The sequence below is a fragment of the Rhinatrema bivittatum genome, chromosome 1 (assembly GCF_901001135.1).
Source record: "Rhinatrema bivittatum chromosome 1, aRhiBiv1.1, whole genome shotgun sequence".
NCBI classification, from domain to species: Eukaryota; Metazoa; Chordata; class Amphibia; order Gymnophiona; family Rhinatrematidae; genus Rhinatrema; species Rhinatrema bivittatum.
Window position 1 is genome coordinate 609945941 of NC_042615.1, and position 15225 is coordinate 609961165.

Genomic DNA, 15225 nt, shown 5'->3' on the forward strand with positions numbered 1-15225 from the left:
AAAAGAAAGAAAATTAGTGCACAGAATGCATTTTTGATCAGCAGCAAAATCCTTGCGTCAATCTGATAAATTCAAAATAAAACTGATAATTAAGAATTTTCATTCCTATGCATCAACTTGGTAGCCTACTGGCCAAAGATATATGTAAGGATTGAGGTTAAAATAGTTAAAAGAATTATATAAATCATGATGAAGATACAAGGACTGTATTCCATTAAGATAAATAGTACCATTTTCTATATTCCGTTACATTAATATTTAAATAAAATATAAAAGATTTCTCTACTACTTAAAAAATGAAGTACTTTCTTCTACTATTCAAAGAAGGATGCTTCAAAAATTGGGCCAATTTATTTTAAATGCCTCCTCCAAAACTGTATACTAAATTAGGCTAATTTTAATATTTAATATTACAGCACAACTAGAAGTGATCTGTATTGTCAATTTAATACAAGATTAGTAAATTAGAAGGAAAAATGTTTCAATAAAAACTGTGAGCCTTCCAAAATTAATCCATTAGTATATCACGTAAACCCTTCTATTTCAAAATTGAGGACTATGGTGTCTGCCGAATGTCTCATAAAATACCAAAAGTGCCTACTTATACAAACATGCTAATTTAGACGCTTGTGATTATATTGACCTTCATAAAAGGCTTCATCGTGGAGTAATATAAATTTTTAACTCAGCCTTATATACAATTATTGGTCAAATGTGGTGCACATACTTTTTAGTCTTTTTTTTATATATAACAATGCTATAATCTTGATGATAGACCATAAGAATGAATTAAAGTTTGACTTGGCTTAAAAAATTAAAGCTGCTTCTATCAAATGGACATTGAAGCCTTATAATCCAAAAAAGCTCGACATGGGACCATGTTATATTACTCCACAATGAAGCCTATTATGAAGGTCAATAAAAACGGTGCCGTTTTTATTAGGAAATTTACAATATGCACTGGAGTAGCTACATATTCAACACATCATTGAAAGCCAATTTCTAAAACTAGATCACCAAAGTTAACCTCAATAGAATATGGCAGCTTTTTTTTTCTTTTAAATATATAATTAAATTGCAATCATTCTATGTATGATTCAGGGTGATCCTTCGTACGTGCAAAATTTGAGGTAATGTTAGGAATGCTTGCCTTTTCTCGGAATTCTGTCCACAGAATGCAATGAATCTTGCTCTAACACACCAAACAAATGCATGCATATTGATCAGAAACATTCAATATTTCTGGGCAATCCTGAAATACACATACGTGCAAATATTGTATCTATAAATTTTTCATAGAAGCTACTGCAATATAAGCCATTCTAGACAACATACTAATGAGCATATGATTAGAAGCATGCCCATCTTGCACTTGCATCTATCAAAAAAAACATATCAGCTCCATGTTGCAGAACCACTAACCAGATAATTATCAGAAATGGTTTTTCATTCATGTAATTCACCACTTAACTGCTAAAAGTGGAAAACACCAAGTAGCATCAATCATATCAACATTACAATGCATTCATGTACAAAAGCAGAGCATGTATAATAAGTCAGGAGTGAGCAAACAGCCACGGCCCCTCTTCCATCTATGGAATTGGTCATCCCCCCTCCCCCCACAAGATGGGTGTCTGTGTTTGGTGTGCTGTCTTATCTGTCTCTCTGTGTCAGGATATGTTGTGTCTGCCTGTTTTTGTCTATTTGGTCACTCTTCAACTCAGAAACTTATGTTCTAATTTGTGAAAGAGTGAGCATAAATTGATAGCCTGTCTTTGTACATTTCACTGTCATATTACAACAGGCCAATAGCAGACAACTCGTGCAGCAGGCACAATAATTGGGGTGCTATTGGCAATGAGGTAGCCTGAAATCACAGGTGGCTGTGGAAAGAGTTGGGGCTTATACTGGAACAAAGTTTTCCAAGACAATTTGGCCAAAAGCAGAGTCTTGATGGACTTCCTTAGCTAAGCAGTAGAGGGTTGCAAATGTGTGAAGAGAGCTCCATGTCGCAGCCTAACAGATGTCGGCAACTGGTACTGAACAATAGCGTGCTACCGATGTTGCCACGGCCCTTATAAAATGTGCCTCCACTCACCCCTGGAGAGGAAGGCCTGCTTTCTCATAGCAGAATTCGATACAGTCTGCTAGCTAGTTGGAGAGAGTTTGCTTGCCCAATGGAACTCACAGCTTGTCTTTGTCAAAGAAGCAAAGAGTTTGGTGGATTTCCTATGGAGTGCAGTGCGGTCTAGATAGAATGCAAGTGCACGCTTACAGTCCAAGGTGTGCAACATCCTCTCACCCTGGTGACAGTGAGGCCTTGGGAAAGAGTGGGCAGCCTATAGACTGAGTAAGGTGAAAAGCTGTGTCCACCTTAAGAAGAAATTTAGTGCGAGTAGGAAGGACCAGTGTGTCATGGAGGAACCTAGTGTCGGGTGAGTATGCAACAAGGGCTTGTAACTCACTGACCATTTTAGCAGAGGTGATGGCTATGAGGAAAAGAAGTTTTCATGTTAGAATTTTAATGTTATAGGAATGCAGATTCGAACGGGGAACGTATGAGCCTTGTAAGCACTACATTTAGGCCCCATTCTGTAACCAGTGATCATAGAGGCTTAATTTGTAGAAAACACATGATAAGCCGACTCATAAGGGGTTGAGCTGTTAACAGGGCATCCCCTACTCACTGGTGGTATGCTGAGATGGAACTGAGGTGTACCCGTGCGGAGGATGTCTGGAAACCAGAATACAAAACGTATCCTAGATAGCCTAATAGAGATGGAGTGCGGCAGGAAAAATGTTGAGATTACTTACCTGATAATCTCCTTTTCCTTAGTGTAGACAGATGGACTCAGAACAAATGGGTATAGTGTGCTCGTGCTAGCAGTTGGAGACAGATCTGACGTCAGCATGGGTACATATACCCCCACAGGAAGTGAAGCAACTCAGTAACCTTCCTTGCAAAAGCGGTTATGGATATATGTGTACTGACCGATCAATGAATTAGTGAAACAGGATTCCCCTGACCGATTGATAGTAGCTGGAGACCACAAGCATTCACAACCGGAAGGCGTCGACACCTGGCAAAAGGGGACGCTCTTATGTAAGAAAATGACATGGCCTACCTTGAATCGGTGAAACCCATGTATACCGGCAGCCGGGCGGGATGCTGAGTCCATCTGTCTACACTAAGGAAAAGGAGATTACCAGGTAAGTAATCTCAACATTTCCTAGCGTGTAGCCAGATGGACTCAGAACAAATGGGATGTACAAAAGCTTTACTCCCAGCCTGGGCGGGAGGCTGCCTGAGGACTGTGTAGGACCGCCCTCGCAAATGCTGTGTCCTCCCTGGCCTGAACATCCAGACGGTAGAACCTGGAGCAAGTATGGAGGGAGGACCATGTCGCCGCTTTACATATTTCTGCAGGCAACAGCATCCTCGATTCTGCTCAAGGTGCTGCTTGGGCTCTGGTAGAATGAGCCTTGACTTGTAGAGGCGTGACTTCCCGGCCTCTATGTAAGCCGCTCTGATAACTTCTTTAATCCAGTGGGCGATGGTGGGCCGAGAGGCCGCTTCTCCTTGTTTCTTCCCGCTGTGCAGGACGAACAGATGGTCCGTCTTTCGTACTTCTTCTGTCATTTCCAGATATCTGGGCAGCAATCTGCCAATGTCGAGATGGCGTAGTAAACGCCCTTCTTCTGATTTCTTCAAACCCGCCATGGTAGGTAAGGATATGGTTTGGTTGAAGTGAAATTGTGAAACTACTTTAGGTAGAAAGGAGGGAACCGTGTGAAGATGGATAGCCTCAGGAGTGATTCTGAGAAAGGGATCACGGCAGGACAGCGCTTGTAGCTCTGAGATGCGGCGTGCTGAACACACTGCCAGCAGAAACACCATCTTCAAAGTTAGAGAACAGAGAGACAGGCACCGAAGGGGTCTGAAGGTGGATCCCACGAGGAAATCCAAAACTAGGTTGAGGTTCCACAGGGGCACTGGCCACTTCAGTGGCGGACGAATGTGCTTGACTCCTTTCAGGAAGTGAGAAACATCTGGATGCGTGGCGATGGTCTTGCCATCCCTCCTGGGACCGTAGCAGGACAGCGCAGCCACCTGAACCTTGATGGAGCTTAGGGAGAGACCCTTCTGAAGTCCATCCTGCAGGAAATCCAGAACAATAGGGATAGTGGTCGCATGTGGATTGGTGCCATGAGTGTCGCACCAGGCTTCAAATACTCTCCAGATCCTTACGTAGGTGAAGGATGTGGAAAACTTGCGAGCTCGGAGAAGAGTATCTATCACCGGCTCTGAGTAACCTCTTTTCCTCAGCCTAGCCCTCTCAATGGCCAGACCGTAAGAGAGAATTGAGCCGGATCCTCGTGGAGGATGGGACCTTGACGAAGCAGGTCCCTGAGAGGAGGCAGGGGAAGGGGCTCCCCTGCCAGTAGTCTTCTCATGTCCGCGTACCAGGGTCTCCTTGGCCAGTCTGGTGCCACTAGAAGAACTAGGCTCCGGTGCTTCTGAATCTTGTGGATAAGGGTGCCCAGCAGGGGCCACGGAGGAAAAGCGTATAGCAGGGTCCCTGGAGGCCATGGCTGAACCAGGGAGTCGATCCCGTGAGAGAACGGATCTCGCTTCGGGCTGAAGTATCTGGGTACTTGAGCATTGGACCTGTCCGCTAGTAAGTCCATGTCCGGAATCCCCCACTGATCCACAATCATCTGGAAGGCTGTGGGCGACAGCTGCCATTCTCCCGGATTTAGGCGTTCTCTGCTGAGGAAGTCTGCTGTGGTATTGTCCTTCCCGGCAATGTGGATGGCGGAGATGTCCTGAAGATTCGCCTCTGCCCAAGCCATCAGCGGGGCTATCTCTAGGGATACCTGTCGGCTTCTGGTTCCGCCCTGACGGTTGATGTATGCCACCGTGGTGGCGTTGTCTGACATCACTCTGACTGCCCGGTTCTGCAGTCTGTGAGCAAATTGCAGGCAGGCCAACCGGACTGCCCGTGCCTCTAGACTGTTGATGTTCCACCCTGACTCTTCTCTGTCCCACCGCACTTGTGCGGTGAGTTCTTCGCAGTGTGCTCCCCATCCGCTCAGGCTGGCATCTGTGGTGAGCAGAATCCACGTGGGGGAGGACATCCTTGACCCCCTGCTCTTGTGGTTGGACTGCAACCACCACCGTAACTGGGTCCGCACTCTGGCTGGCAGAGGTAGATGCACGGAATAATTCCGGAAGCGGGGGCTCCAGCGAGAAAGCAGGGAGCGTTGCAGAGATCTCATATGGGCCCTTGCCCAGGGTACCACTTCCAGGGTGGATGCCATGAGGCCGAGAACCTGCAGATAGTCCCAAGCTATGGGCCGGCTGGCTCCCATCAAGGACCAGAGAAGCATCTGAAGTTTTAACCTTCTCTTGGTAGTGAGACTGACTTTGTCTGCCTGGGTGTTGAACTGGACTCCCAGGTATTCCAGTGATTGGGAAGGCTGTAGGCAACTCTTGTTGAGGTTGACTACCCATCCCAGGCTTTCCAGAAGGGTGATCACTCTGTTGGTTGCCCGATGGCTCTCCTCTCGTGATTTCGCCCTGATCAGCCAATCGTCTAGGTAGGGATGGACAAGGATTCCTTCCCGTCTGAGCGCCGCTGCTACCACTACGACCACCTTGGTGAAGGTCTGCGGCGCCGTGGCTAACCCGAAGGGCAGAGCCCGGAATTGGAAGTGGCGTCCCAGAACCTTGAAGCGTAGGTAGCGCTGATAATCCGGATGGATCGGGATATGCAGGTAGGCTTCTGACAAGTCTAAGGCCATGAGAAATTCTCCTGGCTGTACTGCGGTCTTGACTGAGCGCAGAGTTTCCATGCGAAACCTCGGGACCCGTAAGTATCGATTGACTGACTTGAGGTCCAGTACGGGCCGGAAAGTGCCCTCTTTCTTGGGTACCATGAAATAAATGGAATAGTGCCCAGAATCCATTTTCCATGCAGGTACTGGGATTATGGCTTTCGAGGACAGGAGCCTCGCCAGGGTGGCATCCAATGCCGCCTTCTTGTGTATTGGACATGAAGATTCCACAAACCTGTCCGGAGGGAGGTGATGGAAGTCCAGATAATAGCCCTCTCGGATGATGGCAAGGACCCACTGGTCCGACGTAATCTCGACCCATCTGGGGTAGAAGAGGGTTAACCTGCCCCCTATGGCCCCGTCCCCCGGATGGATCAGCTGATTCTCATTGGGAGGCGCAGCCGGGCCGTGAACCCGAGCCGGCTCCCCTCTTATGCTGCTTGGTCTGAAAGGACTGGTTCCTGCCCTGAGGATGAGGTGCCTGGTAGCGACTCCTATAGGGAGTGAAGCGTTGGGAGCTTCTACCTCTGGAGGGCCTCGGAAAGGCACGCTGGTTCCTTTTGAACCTATCTTCCGGCAGTCGAGGTACTGGAGAGGCGCCCCATGTGCTGGCCAGTTTATCAAGGTTGCTGCCGAACAGGAAAAAACCCCTAAAGGGCATTCTGGTGAAGCGTGTCTTCGAAGGAGCATCGGCTGACCAATTCCGTATCCAGAGCTGCCGCCTGGCAGCTACGGAGGATGAGACCCCCTTTGCTGTCATACGGACTAGGTCGGATGCGGCATCCGTGAGGAACGAGAGAGCTGACTCCATGTCTGCTGCCGGAGCATTGTTCCTGACCTGTGACAAACAGGAACGCGTCACCACTGTGCAGCAGGTTGTGATCCGCAAAGATAGAGCTGCCACCTCAAAGGTCTGTTTCAGAATGGCGGCCAGTCGCCAGTCATGAGGCTCCTTGAGGGCCGCCCCCCCTTCAACTGGAATGGTAGTGCGCTTGACCACAGCGCTAACCAAGGCGTCCACCTGAGGGCACGCCAGCATCTCCTTGATTGCTGGGTCCAGGGGGTACATGCCCATCAGGGCCCGACCCCCTTTGAATGAGGCCGCTGGTGCAGCCCATTCCAAATCTATCAGTTGCTGTGCTGCTTGCAAGAAGGGAAAATGGCGGGCTGTAGGACGAAAACCTTCCAGCAGAGGGTTCTGCGTAGAGGGCACCATAGTGCTGGGACCTGTTAATAGCCAACTCCGCCAGGCACTGAGATACCAGGTCGGAGAGATCTTCCTTGGGAAAAAACCGCCTCATGGTTCGATATGGCTCAATCCCCGAGGGAAGTTCCCCCTCCTCAGGGGGTTCGGACTCGTCCTCCGAGACATCAGGGTCCGCCTGAACCGGACTGCTCGGAGGCGGGTGCCCACGATAAGGGCGCGAAGGTCCCGGGGCAGGATCAGCTGGAGCGGCAGCAGGGCCTGGATGGGAAGCTGATTGCATCTGTACAAAGGCATGGATCCCCTTAAAGAGATCCACCCAGGAAATGGAAGCGGTCTCTAGTCGTCGGGGTACCAGGTCCCCCAGGATCCCAGGTTGGTCGAGACTGCCCGCTAGATCCGGGGTGGCCCCTGGGGAACTGTCAGCAAACCTCGGTTGAGACTGGTCCTGGCCCGAGGCTCCCACTGCCTCCTCACATTGGGCACAAAGGGAGTCTGGCTCTTCGCTGTGCGTGGCTCTAAGCTGGCATGCTGAGCAGAGGCCGAGAGCTTTTATGCCGGAATCAGGAGGCGCCGCTGCAGGAGACGCTGGGGCGTTCAACTGTTCCATCGCGGCTTGCGAATGTAGCGCTGAAGGATATGCGCTTAATACAACAGGCGCTCAATAATATGCGGCAGCAATATGCGCTCAATACAACAGGCGCTCAATAATATGCGGCAGCAATATGCGCTTAATACAACAGGCGCTTAATAATATGCGGCAGCAATATACGCTCAATAATCAACAATATGCGCTCAATAATATGCGGTCAGCAGTATACGCTCAATGATATCCAATCTGCGCTCATTAGTATGCAGTCAGCAATATACGCTCAATGATATACAATATGCACTGAATCATATACAGGCGCCTATCATGGGCGCTCATACCTGACCAAGGGCGACAAAATGGCGACCTCCCTAGCGTGCCGCATACAGGCAACGCCGCCGATCCTCGTACCTTGGAGACCAAAAGTAAGAGATGTACACCTTACTGATCCTCGGCGCTTCCCGGTTGGAACCCGGGCGGTCTCCGGCTGCGGGGGGAGAGGGGAAATACCTTCACCGCCGCGCTTGAGGAAATGCACCCGCTGCCTCTAGGTCCACGCCGGGACCGAGGCGCCTCTCAGCCTGACCAGAGCCCTTCTCGCTCGGGGGCTAGATCCCTGCCGCGATTCGGCCACCGGACCGAGGCCTAGACCTCCGAGGGATCGCGGAAATCACCCCGGGAAACTCAACTGGGGGAGGGACCCGAGGGTATCACCGCAGGAGTGCGGGGCTCGATGTTCCGGTAGAAATTTAGTAAGTAGAATTATAGAAAGTAGAAAATAGAAAGTAGTATTGGAAAACACGCTCTGCGAGTGTGCAGGCTCTCCAAACTGCTTTGGAGACGGAAATTACTGAGTTGCTGCACTTCCTGTGGGGGTATATGTACCCATGCTGACGTCAGATCCGTCTCCAACTGCTAGCACGAGCACACTATACCCATTTGTTCTGAGTCCATCTGGCTACACGCTAGGAAAGGGGCCAATACCTTTTTGTGCACGCCATTTGGTAAATTTTGCCCATTTTGAAAGGTAAGATTTATGTGTGGAAAGTTTTCGTGAAGCTACAAGTACCTGAGAATATCGGTGAGTCTGTGTTATGAGATTGACCTGAGGGCAGGTGAATTGGTTCCTAGAGTGATAGGTTGAGAAGTATGGAGAAGCATACTTGTCGAGGCTAGTACGGGGTTATGAGAATCATTGAAGACCTGTCCTGCTGTAGCTTCACGAGAGTTTTGGCTATGAGAGGTATCGGAAGACACGCATATAGGTGGCCTTTATTGCAGGGGTGAGCAAAGGTGTCCACGGCTAACACATTTCGATGTCTGTGTAGAGAGCAGAATCTGTCCACGTTGTGGTTCAATTCGGACGCAAAGAGGTTGATGGTTGATTGACTTCAGCGCTAGAAGATTTTGCTCGCTACACATGGATTCAGAGACCACTTGTGAGGATAGAGACATCGATTGAGATGGTCTGCTAGTACATTCGGTATGCCTGTTAGATAAGTGGCCCGAAGATGATTGGAGTGTGCAAGGGCCCAGGCTCAGAACTGTGCGGCTTCCTGGCAGAGCAGATAAGAGCCTGTGCGTCCCTGTTTGTTCGAATATCACATTGCCACTATATTGTCTATCTGTATCTACAAAGATTTGTGTGAGAGGCAGTGTCTGAAGGCATAAAGGGCATAACGCATGGCTCGAAGCTCCAGGAAGTTGATCTGAGACTTGGAGCTCTCCCACCCAAATTGGATGCGACCATGGCCAAGATCATCTGAGGATTTGGTTACTGGATCAGGGACGAAAGCAGTTGAATGGCTTAGAGCACTGAAATTTTAAAATCCCTGAGTTTTTCTCATGGCTAGTCTGGCCATAGGAGTGACGTGGATCATGGAAACCATGTGGCTCAGCAATGGAACAACTGATGGGCTAAGGCTATGTTGCATGCGCACAGAGATGTGGACAATTTGATAGGATGTCTGCGCGGTTGTTGGACAGGAAGGCCGTTGCGACTGTAGTGCTCAAATCTAAGAGAAACATGGGGGTAACCTGCACAGAGCGGCAGTTACTACCTTAGGAAGCTTGCTGGGCCGACTAGATGTCATCATTACTATGTTACTATCTGCTTCCTATGGGATTTATGGTAGTTGATCAGAAATCCCAGCCAAATTTAGTAGATTTATAATGAGTCTTAGAGAATTTAGAGCTCCTTGTTTGGATTGTCTCCTTATAGGCAGTCGTCCAGGTAAGGAAACGAGTGAATGCTGTTGTTCTTTGTAGATGAGCGGCAGTCAATGCTAGGCATTTGGTGAAATACACAAGTTGTTGAAGCTAGTTCGAATGGTAGAACTTGGTATTGAAAACGTTGCTGACTCACTATGAAGCGTATAGAAAGTCCAGAGAATACGGGCAACCCCCTTGTACTAGTAAGGAAAGCATGGTGCCGAGAGACACCATTCTGAACTTTTCTTTCTGAAGAAATTTGTTGAGATTTCTGAGGTCCAGGATGGGCGGAGGTTTCCTGTTTTCTGTGAAAGTAGGAAATAGCAGGATTAAAATCCTCTGCCTTGTTGTGTCCGGGGAATGGTATCCCAAGCCCTGGTTCTCAGTGGGATGGACCGTTCTGTTCTCTGGCAAGGTTGAAAAATCCAGGAGCCTGCTTGACTGGCGGAACTGGTGTGATCTGGATATCAGTTGGTCTCACCCGGGAGCGTGAGTGGTATAAGGTCCTTCTTGCTATGCAAGAAATGTAGAGAGCTGTCGCAGGGTTTCGCGGTGGTCTTGCAATTGAGCCACTGCCTGCTGAACCTTATGCACAGAGAGATTATCTGCAGTGCATGGCAAATCAGCTAGTATATCTTGGACTTTTAGGCCGTAAATTAGGGGCAGTAAGTCAGGTTACCAACTAGTACAGAGTCCTGTTGCAGGCAACAGGAGGCCGTTTCGAAGCAATCACATGCCAGTGTGGTACCAGTGCCAGCACCGAACGCGGAACCACGATAGTGCAGGTGACTGTTTCCCTCTGTATCAGCCCAGTCATTCTCCAGCACCAAGGAAGCTGCCACCAATGTCCAGAATGGCATCGGCGATGGACGGATACCATGGCAGTAGCGTTTTCCCCTCGGTGTTTGGCCCGGTCATTCTCCAGCACAGAGGAATATGCCCTCACTGTCCCGTATGGTATTGGTGACGGACGGTCACCATGCCTCTACTGCTCCTGGCATTGTTTCTCGCCCAAGGGGCTCTGGTTGAGAACCCGAATTATGGAGCGTTTTCTTTAGTCGAGGGCATAGATGGCGGCCCTGGCAGCTTCAACAGCGACCGCAACAGGAACTGTAGACGTCCCAATTCCTCTAGCCCCGATGAACCTGGTGGAAGATCGCAGCAAGGACACTCGTGGGCATCGAGGGTGATAGACATAGGGAGAAAAGAGGACTGCAATTCGGTTGGTAACCCGGGGGAACCGATAGTGAGGTGACAGGAACCGACCGGAGAACAGGGCATAGTACTCACCGAACGCTGAAGAAATGTACATGAAGGGAGACCTGTGTAGGGAAATTATTTGTGAAGTAGAAGTGTCTCCATGAGGAAAAGTTATGAGAAAAATCTCACAGAGCTCCTAAATGCGAGGCAAACTGCAGCGCAGAAAAAAGAGAGACTGAAGGGAGACCTCTGTGGACACAGGGATCATGGCATGCTCAGTGTGCCATTCAAAGTTTCTAGAAACGTTGACAAAAAAGTGTTCTGTAATAGGGTTCCGCCTGATGTCACCCATTTGTGAGGACTACTATCCTGCTTGTCCTGGGAGAAATAAGAAAAACAGATTGCTCTCAAACTCTCAAAATAAATGTTTCTAATAGAGGGCAGCAGTAAAAGTTCTTGTTGTGAAGACCACAATGGACAAGAAGGTAGATAGAGTGAAATTACAGAAGCAAGGTAAGATTGAGTGCCCCAACGCAAAGCTTTGAAAGTAAGGCATCCTATTTTGAATTGAATACAAAGACACTGGGAGCCAGTGAAGATAAACCAAAAAGGGAGGATACATAGTCAAATTTAGATTTACTAAAAATGACCCTAGAAGCAGTGTGCTATGCCAATTGAACTCATCTGAGTTGAGTGGTGGAAAGACCATGTAGCATAGTATTGTAATGGTCAAGTCTAGAGAGTATAAAAGAATGGGTTAAGTGGATCTTGGATCAGGCAGTTGGCTGTTTGGGCCTGGGACCCAAGGACTTTAAGAAGCTTCCTTTCCTGAGGAGCCACAGATCAGTAACAGTCCAGGTATTCATTGACCCTGATGCCTTTCCAGGCATCATCGCCAGAGTCAATGCATCGCAATAAGTACCTGAAAGGAACTGAAGAGCAGCTCCAAGATAAATAGGTGCCTACCTCTGTGCCCTCAATGCTCCAACACCAAAACTATGCACCAAATTTTCCATGGCCTGCTGGATATTTTTCTCCATTTCCTCCTCGAAAATCACCAATGCCAACATTGTCTGGGATGGAGTGGCCACATCCTCTCTGAGCTGAGGTGGATCTATGGTGGATACCAGGACTGGAGGAGACTGTTGCATGTCCCCAGCATGTCTAGAGGATGGGCTTTCCTCAATGCGAGACCACTTAGGGGGAGTTCTCGGCAGGAGACACATTGTCCCATCTCCCAGCTTCATATATCTATGGAGACTGATGCTTATTCAGCCTCCCTAGATGCTCGGAATGGGTATTCCTCAATTTCTAAGGTCAAAGAAGCGGAACCAGATGATATCTTCAAATTGGAAAAGTCATCTCCCAGTTCCCTACTGACCACAGACATCAAGCGAATTGATGTTGATGGATCTTCTGCCATCGGAGCAGCTCCAGGGTTCTTTGATGTCTATGCCTCCTATGCATCGGTCTTCTGGTGCCCAAACAGATGTTCCATGAGATCCAGTCAGAACAGTCGTCCTTTTAGGGTTACTTCCACACACTTGAGGTACCCATGGATGTCAAGCACAGGACACATGTATCATGGGAAACTGTGATAGATATGGTACTGCCATCTCTGGAACCTACTAGATATATCAGATTCAAATAAAAGGGACGCAAAAATCAAACTCTATGGCAGCAGCAGATTGATGAGCAGAGGGTACCGAGAACCCAATCACTGCAGGGGAAGCTAGCGAAAACAAACTTAGAGAACCATCAAAAAAACCTTCCCTAAGGAATTTACCAGGGTTGAGACCATGGGACCCCACAACAGATAGCCTGAGAGAAAAACCATGCAAAAAAGCACCCCAAAAACTCAGGAAAAAAAATTTGATGATCCATAACCAACAGGCTCCATGGAAGCGAGACTAAAGGGGCCTCGCATGGACACGTGGTATGACAGCATGCATGGGCATGCCCAGTGAAGCTCAATCGATGTTCTGGAAACTAGATTGAGAAACACTGACCTCAATTACAATGTTCAAGCCAGTCCTGCGTACACCCTACCCAGTTTGATTTTCAGGATATCCACAATAAACATAAATGATAGATCTGCATGCAGTAAAGGTAACACATGCAATATTCATTGTGGATATCCTGAAAAACAGATTGGCTAGGGGTTCACTTCAGCACCAGCTTGAGAAACATTGGTCCAATATACTCAGTTAAAAACCCTGAAAAACTAATTCAATATCTCCAGACTGCTGAAAAGTCAGTATTGGCCCAATTCTATGAAGTCTACTGCAGCCAACTGATCAGGATGGTAATGAACAGCTTGGGAGGCAGATGATATGGGGGAAAATGTGTACACTATCAGAATGTATTTACACAAAACCCAAGTTTTCAAATTCCTATATGATTAATATAGTTTTATTACCTGTGGCTGGATTGATGCTGGCAGCAATATGAAAATGACAAAGTGCATTTGCATGCAGAGGCGCGTTCCTATGAACTTCATGTGGATCTTGTTGATGGGGAAGGTATCCAGTATGCGCTACAAGTGCAAGTGACCCCCTCCTTCGACGCAAGTGCTTCAGGTTTAACTGTGGGAGAAACAGTTTTATTTAAAAAATGTATTTATTCATCCTCTAACCTTAAGTTTAAAAAAGTACCTGCTGTGTCACTATTTTAAGAGATACTATGGCTCTGATTCATCAGAGCCATAGTATCTCTTAAAATATTTTTCAAGAGAGACAAAATGGAAAAAAATCGTTAATCAGGCTTTTTATGTCGAAGTCATAATAGCGAAACAATGAAAAAAATTTAGGGATTTAACTAGTATACAATTGAAAACTGAAAAAATCCACTAGTTAATATTTCTTATAAAGGCACCAAAATGAGTCCTTCAATTTCAATTTCGAAGTTGCAGCTTACAATTAAAATATTTTTCTTTATTCAACTAATGTTAAAAATTATCAGATCATGTATTTTATTTATCAATTTTTCTGTTTTTCATTTTCATTGACCAGACCATTGAGACTGTACAGTCCACAGAAAAGCCCGCCCTGATGCAGGTTCCGAAACGTTGACAACGTCGGCAATTTGGCAGCTTCCGCAAAGAAATTTAAGCGGTTCCCTCAGCCAAGAATATGTCTGGGCTATAAACAAAGTGGTCGATTAAGATAAGTAATTGTTTGTTGGGACTACAACTTTATTATTCGCCAGTATAAGCAACAAGCGTTGCTTGTTTCAAGTATTGAGTCGGGTGGCACAGCATAAAACTGTTTCAGTTTATTTTCAATCGTGACTACCAGAGACTGCGCAGGTTTTGAGTTTAAGTCCAAACACTTTGGAGTTGCAGTGCAACTAACATTGTGTGGTTGCACATTTCAACATAACAAAAAACTTTTTAAGAAAAATTAAAAAAATATATGGTAAGATTATAGACCGGTGATTGTACCAACTCGGCTAGAAATCTCTGCTTATTGTCAGAATCATATGCCGGTGCTTAGGTCTAATCTTCTGCTTTATAAAAACAATTGATAAAAAACAGAAAAATTGATAAATAAAATACATGATCTGATAATTTTTAACATTAGTTGAATAAAGAAAAATATTTTAATTGTAAGCTGCAACTTCGAAATTGAAGGACTCATTTTGGTGCCTTTATAAGAAACATTAACTAGTGGATTTTTTCGGAAGTCATAATAGCAACATAAAACTAAACAATTAACACATCCTTTAGTATATTTGAATTTCTGTAAAATCTGACTCATCAAAGCATGGTGAAGATTTAAAATGCTCTTCACACCAAAATTTAACCCCATGATATATGCCATAAATTGTTATGACCTGTACCTCCAGGGTCATGCAGATCTACAATGGATCCAAAAATCACAAAAACCGAGCAACTCCTCTCAAAACTCTATCAATAATTAAAAATCAGAGAGGGAACAGTATATCTCCCAAAACTTTAATAGCAATAACTACAAAATTTAAAAAAAATTTAAAAAAATCTTTTAACCAATAAATTAAAAGAGAAGACATTGATTCAGGTCAATGTGCCTTAGATTGAATTCACTGTCTCTCACCCACAATGGGCCCCAGGCAGTATCAGTCCAACCAGCACTATAGTTGTAATCATTTACTGTCTCCCTCCCAATTTCTCTTTTATCTCCTACCCAACAATTTAGGGTTATCT

At 46.5% G+C, this 15225-nt stretch overlaps 1 protein-coding gene across 3 annotated transcripts in view; it reads right to left on the reverse strand.

Moving 5' to 3' along the window:
* The window catches only part of DMXL1 (Dmx like 1), a 692618-nt gene that overhangs the window by 438195 nt on the left and 239198 nt on the right, over nt 1-15225 (reverse strand). For all 3 annotated transcript variants that reach the window (XM_029570948.1, XM_029570967.1, XM_029570958.1), the window contains exon 9: nt 13462-13627. In XM_029570948.1, the coding sequence (XP_029426808.1) occupies nt 13462-13627 (166 nt within the window). The remainder of the gene's footprint in view (nt 1-13461; nt 13628-15225) is intronic.